Raw genomic sequence first — 7,120 nt, 5'->3', positions numbered from 1 at the left:
ATGTGTACAATATTTACAATAACCACCTAACTGACGTGTTACAATATCTTTGTCCTTTAGTGACAGAGCAGATGCAGAGCTACCTCCTGAGGATTTGACCGCTATTTGGGGAAAGGAAAACATTTGAAAATGGGGTGAGCTTGCTAGCCCAGTTAGGGACTTAAGAAAAAAAATTGATTCTCATGCAAAAGTCTCAATAAAGAGATTAATCTGAAATATAAATGTCTACAATAACCATGTACTACAGTATAAATATTTTCCAAGCATAAAGCATATAAAGTTGTTTTTATCAGAAAACATTAAAACCGTTCCTTAGTTGTAGCTGTGGTTAAATCCCAACGTCAACTGCTAGTCAAGAGAGAATCCTTTTGCTCAATCTCTGACTTTAACTACCAATGTGCACGTGGCCATACTAAGTACCATCATACCTTAGGTACTTCTGCTCAGATATCTTCTCAAAACTTGTCCTTCAGTATCGAGCTGCTCGGATACTTTCTCAATGTCCTTCGGTATCGAGTTGGTCGGATACCTTCTCAAATGTCATTCATTATCGAGTTTCATGTAAAACTAGTCATAAAATGACTTTCTCTTTAAAGCATGTAAATCATAATGCATAGAAAACCTGTTTTTAAAGATACTAACGCATGCTTGGTGTATTTAAACACACATAAATAGTTTTTCAATAAACTTTCATACATAGCATGCGTTTAAAACATAACTCATGGTTTGCTTGGAAATTGCTTTATAAAACTAACTAGCATGAGAATAATCTTTCTTTAAAACATAGTTTCTTTAAGACATTGTAAATATTTAGTCACTCACGTTGGTCGTTTAGGAACCTTTCTCTCTAGAAGTTCCTTGATTACCTCAGGCTCCTTTTTGAACCCTAAGATCTAGATTTAATTTAAAGTTCAGATTACTCATAATTTTAAGCCTTATCCCAAGATACTTCCTTCTATAAACATGCTCTAAAATGTCTCAGGAAGTTTACCTTAAGACCTTAGCTTAGAACTTCTCGTGGTTTGGCCGAAATCATCAAAATATCAAGACTGGACCAAGTTTACTCGATAGTTTGACCCTTCTGTCTTTTCCTCACTTTCTAGCCCGATTCCTTGGAGATTCTTCTTCAGCAGCCTTACCCTAAAAATTAAACTCTCGAAGCTTTCAAGTGGCTTTAGAATCACTCCAAACGCATGAGTATGCTGGGAGATATCCTCATCCTAAGTTGATGATACTTCTAGACTTCACTGTCTGACAGCGTCTCCTCCTCTTGAAACTTTATGACCAACGCATGGTTTTGCCACCAACGCGTGCGTTCTTTCATCAACACATAGTTTCCTCACAATTAGCCTTCATACACTCTTCTTAATGTCCTTTGAAGAGAATTTGAGTTATGATCTGAAGAGAAGTCCTTGGCTCTATTTATAGGCGTCCAAATTTCTCCAAGGCCGACACCTCCTACTTGGCCACATGTCCAAGTGTCTTTTCCCCCCACTATTAACGCAATCTTCATACCATCGCAATCTAAGGTGTCTTCCTCTTCCTTAGCCAACACAAAATGCTTAAATTTTCATGTCTTCTTGTGCATCCACCTCATTTGCTTGAAGCCCAAGATTTCTTCCCAATAAGCCACATGTCCAGATAATGAACTAAAATGCATCCATCCAACATTACCTTGTGCATCCAATTGACACAACTTGGTCACATATGTTATATGCTTGCAAGGCTCATCTTTGGCCGCATATCCTTCTCTTTCGCATGACTTACCTTTGCCCTATGTGCTCAACTAGGATAATGACCAACACTCTTCCAACGCATACTATTTGCTCAAGCCTTGTCCTATGCACCTACATGCCCTCGGATGTCCTTGGCACATAGCACATCACCAACGCATAACAACCTTTGGATCAAGCTAGGTCTCAACTCAACACCTCATGGTATAATTTATCATCGCCTAGGCTCTTGCTAATGCATCCCTTATGACCAACGCATGTATGTCCTTGTTTGCCAACATCCTTAGTCTCTTATTCAAGACCAACGTAACCTAACCTCATAAACCTTATGTACTGCAAGCCTTAGCAATGCAAAGACGTTTCACCATGCGTCCACCATGGCTTGTCTCATCGCCTAGCTCATCGTCTAGTATTACTGCCGCATAGCACCATCGCATAGCGCCTACGTCTATCGCATAGCACAAAACCTACCGCATAGTCCTTGCCCATCGTGTAGCGCTGTACGCCATCGTCTAGCGCACATTCCCATCGCGTAGCGCCATCGCCCAACATCATCGTCTAGCACTGATGCCGATCGTGTAGTGCCAACGCCTCATCATCTAACGTTATCGCCCATCGCATAGCATTATCGCCCATCGCATAGCGCTATCATTTAGCCGCGGCTCTCCGCATTTCTAGCGTCGTACTTTATCGTACGATCGCATACCGCATCGCTTAGCTCCTCACATTGCTACACGATCGTCTAGCACCCATGTCCACACAACTTGAGGCTATCGTATGTTTTGCTAACCTCTCAAGACATTGGTTGCTGCATGCGTTTCTCTTGGCCATACTTTGGCTTCCTTCAACGCCCAAATAACCTCTTAAATGGGCAACCAATGCATGGGACAACACTTAGCCAATTTTCTAGCTTCCAACGCATGGGTTACACTTAGCCAATTTTTCAAGCTTTACCCAAGAGTCAAGCTTCCAAATTCAAACATTTCTTCTAACTTTTCACCCTTTTTCTTATAGTTACACATTAATTTCCACATTAACCTACTCACCACACTGGTCTCAGTAGGGAATATACTCAAGTAGAGAAATTAGGGCTCAGGGTTTATAAGAACTTTCAAAAAGAGGTGAAAAATTGTGTTCTGAACTGCTGAAGGCCACACCTTTTATAGGCCTTCAGCGTGGAACTGTCGCGTGAGAAAAAAGGCGAACAACCTCAAAACGTACGAGGGCGGGCCTGAAGACTCGGCTAGAAGACCAAGTTTTTTTCGGTTTTAAATAATAATAAAAAAGGAAATGAAATACAAACATCTTTAAAGAAAGTAATAATGATACTAATCACACACGGGAACGTCCACCGAACCCACATTGGTCTATCTTCTCACTCCTTCTAAAACTTGGGTACCCCTTAGGGCCCAAACCCAAACCCAAGATTGGAGTACAAAAGTAAGGCTTCTAAATCAAAATTTTCCAATATGGGATTCTCCAACCAAAGGTTGGTTCCCTCTTATTTTTGAAAATTAAATTTTCACCTAATAGTTTTATGTCCTAAAACTCGTGGTTTGTAAACAATAAAACATATTCTAAAAATTCAATAAAGTCGTTATTGAAATAAGAATTGTTTATTTCGTTTTTAAAATAATTTCAATAAACTAAAAGATCCATGACTATTATATGAGTACTTGAGCTTTATATGAAGACATAAATGTGGATCAGGTTCGAGTAAAAAGTCAAAATGATCTATAGTATATGAATAAGGTTGGGTGCCTTATTCTGGTAACACTATCGGATGCGACCCACTCTATAGTTGTTACAAGGAGTTGTAAAGTACTACAGACGATGTGATCCCAATTTATACATGTTATGACATGAGAAGTGGGGGCATTGTGCAATGGGTTTGTACAATATCAGACCACGAAATTAGTCACTCTTACTTTACAACATTGTTTACTGTTTAAGACTGACTATTTCAAATCGATGACCTAGGTAACTTTGACCTTATTCCTAAGCTAACTATGAAATCCTGTTTATTCAGGATTATTCTTAGATTTGCATAGGTGAGGGTTGGCTCCATAGTGCTAGCTTAATAAACCTCTATTTCAGGGGGTAAGAACGGGTGGATAGCTACGGACATAGGGTGCAAGATGGAATTCACTCCTACTCGCTTTCAGGGATAGTAGAGAGGTTGTTCCCTTAAGTGCTGACTTCGAGTCTTGAACAAAGGGCCCCACCCTCTTATTAGCTCGAGAGGGACACTGTTTGTTGATCGGATCACAAACCAATTGTTCATTAGAGGATCAATGGAACTTAAGGAACAAGAGGTAATCTCGGGGGTAAAACAAACATTTAATCCGACCGTTATTACGAACAACCTGTGAAGGGTTAACTTACTAATCATGGTTTTATTGAGTGGACATAATATATCTACAGTGAGGGGAGTGCAACTATGGGCTTTAGTAGAGTGACCCATTAGTTAACGAATAAGGGTTAATTTGATGTAAAGAGTTTAGCCAATTAATCTCAGATCGTTGGAGTCCATGATCTGTAGGTCTACGAGGTCCCCCTACTAGCTCGTAAATGGATTAGCCTTAGAGTAGCATGATAAGTTAATTTGAAACATTCAAATTAGAATTAAGGGAATTAGTAATTATATGTGATATAATTACGTGTTTAATTTTGGAATTCAACGGAATTGGAGAATCAATTAATATTTAAATATGATTTAAATATTAAATTCCTGAATAGAGATTCATGATGGTGGAATTAGTGTTAAGTTAAATTAATATTTAATATTGAATTACTTAGAATTAATTAAATTATTTAATTAATTATTCATTATTAATTTTATTAGAAAATTAATTAATGTATTAATTTTGTAAGATTTATAAAGTTTTCAATTTTGAAAACAATATTAATTTTGGAAATCAATTTATAAAACAATATTAAAAAAAGATTGAAAACTTGAAAATGGAAAAAGTGGGAGATCTCTATTTACCAACTTAGTAGCTCACTCAATTTCCACCATTGCTTGAGTCAATCCTCCAAGCATGAGCTGCTCTTCATGCAACTATCTACTTTGCATGATGGTCTTCCAATAAATAGAGAATGTTGGACTGAGAATCGAGCATGCAAACTGAAGCACTTGATGAGTTTTTGCTGAAAAACTTTCTGGTTGAAGAATGTGTTCTTCCAACGTGCTTCAGTGTGCCACTTCTCCAAATTCCCTTTATTCAAGCTTATTTTGAGTCCCATAACTCAATCTAAGGCTTCAAGAGAATAATAGAGAAGGCATTGAGGTGGTTCACAAGAAGATTTGGAGAAGATTTGTAGCTGAATTCGAGTTTCAAGTGGTTCTACAAAAGTATGTCATGAAACCCTCTTATTAGTTTATGAGCATACTTAATTTATAGCCAAAAGTAATGAATTAGAATGCTTATTGATCCTTGTTGCTTCCGCTGCATGCTGGTATACTCCAACATCGATCAACCCATTTCAACCAGTCAGAACTTGGGGGATGACCGAAGTGAAGCTTGGTTTGGTCACAACAGTGAACCTAGATGTACTTCACAGTTCGATGCTGAACATGGATATGGACAATCTTCAGGACCACAAACTTCTCCAACACCTTATATCCATGTTCCAACCCCACCTGCTCCCGTCCTACCAATTGTGATGCCTTCGATTCAAATGCAATCTACCATTCCAATCCAACCATTTGTAGATATACCCAGACCATTAGAGCGCCCATCGTATGACGACCTCATCATAATACCTCATGACTGTCTGCATGACGAGGATATAAAGGTCGATCAAATTTTCTTTTCGAAATATGATTTCCCAGTTAAATTATTGATTGCAATAAGAAAGAACTTTGACTACAGTGTAAAAAAGTCAACAAAGAGCTTGCTAACTTTCCGGTGTTCGGTGGAGGAGTGCAAGTGGAGGTTCCATGCAGAAAAAAATGAAAGAAATTGATTCCTTCAAATCGACGAAATATCCAAGCGAACATACATATTCTCTTGAAATGAGAATGGGTAATCACCGACAAGCAAAAAGTTGGGTTATTAGACACTTAATCAAGTCTAAATACGAACAAGTTAGTCGAACATACTGCCTGAAGGATATAATTGAGGATGTCTGACGAGATTATGGAGTGAACATAAGTTACGGGCGAGCTTATCGTGCTAGAGAGTACAGATTAGTGTTCGCATGAGGGTCGCTGAAGGATCATATGCTATTGTTAGGGCATATGGCGAGGCACTTAAGCTTGCAAATCCAGGTACGATATTTGAGGTTGAAGTGGAGGACAGACAATACTTTAAGTACATCTTCATGGCACTTGGTCAATGTATCAGGGGTTTTTTGAACTACATCTACCCAGTAATCGTTGTTGATGGGACCCATTTGTATGAGAAATACAAAGATACGTTGTTAATAGCAACGTGTATCGATGGCAATAACAACATATATCCTATCGCCTTCAGTACTGTAGATGGTGACAACGATACATCATGGACTTGGTTCATGATTCATTTGAAGGATTCAATGGGAGACATTCCAAATTTAGTGATTATATCAGATTGTCATATCTCAATTGCAAAAGTTGTTACATGTATGTTCCTTGATGCATTTCATGCTTTATGTATGTACCATGTTCGAAACAATTTGGTTGACAAATTCAAGAATAAAGACATAATCTCATACTTCTACCTAGCAATGAAAGTTTATAGAATGTCTGAGTTTCAGATGTATTGGGCTAAGCTCCATCAATATACTGATGTGACGACCTATCTTGAGGAGGTTGGATTACAAAGGTGGGCAAGGGTTTATCAAGTTCATTACAGGTATGATAAGATGACGAAAAATATAGTAGAATGCCTCAATGAAGTGTTGAAAGTGAAGGAACTCTAATTACAAAGAACCTATGAGCGGAAGCGGTTTGTCCAAACTCCATTGTGAAAGAACACATATATTTACAATCATATAGAACAGATTATGCATTAAAAACTAAATTACAGCATGTTTTGAATTAAATACAAAGGATGAGACACTTTACCTTTGAAGAACCTTTCTTCAAGTGTATCCCTCGATCGTTCACCAATGCGTCAAACAGCACGAATGCAATGAGCAAGACAATCTCCCTCGAACGGCAACGAGTAGACCCTTGATCCTTGAAAAATCGAACATAACCACTAGATTACCTTGGTATTCTCGGTGTGAGAATCTAGGAGTGGTGGGCTCTGGCTTATTTTTGTTTGAGGGAAGGTTTAGAGTGGAGGAGACGATCGAGTAAACGAACGAACTATCATGTAGAAGATGAANGGCTTATTTTTGTTTGAGGGAAGGTTTAGAGTGGAGGAGACGATCGAGTAAACGAACGAACTATCATGTAG

The 7,120-nt window shown here is 38.4% G+C and overlaps 1 protein-coding gene across 1 annotated transcript; it reads left to right on the top strand.

The window, feature by feature from the left end:
• The first annotated feature begins 5,936 nt into the window (after positions 1–5,936).
• On the top strand, positions 5,937–6,638 carry LOC120084622. The gene has a single exon (XM_039040431.1). The coding sequence runs from the start codon at positions 5,937–5,939 to the stop codon at positions 6,636–6,638; it is 702 nt and encodes a 233-aa protein (XP_038896359.1).
• Positions 6,639–7,120: the final 482 nt, after the last annotated feature.

Source organism: Benincasa hispida, chromosome 9 (genome assembly GCF_009727055.1).
Source record: "Benincasa hispida cultivar B227 chromosome 9, ASM972705v1, whole genome shotgun sequence".
In the NCBI taxonomy this organism is placed as follows: Eukaryota; Viridiplantae; Streptophyta; class Magnoliopsida; order Cucurbitales; family Cucurbitaceae; genus Benincasa; species Benincasa hispida.
Note: the sequence above shows the minus strand (reverse complement) of the source record. Positions and strands in the feature narration are given on the sequence as shown.

What these genes read in the sequence shown, in the direction of transcription:
- LOC120084622 (XM_039040431.1), top strand. Translation starts at nt 5,937, where the DNA reads ATGAGGGTCGCTGAAGGATCATATGCTATTGTTAGGGCATATGGCGAG.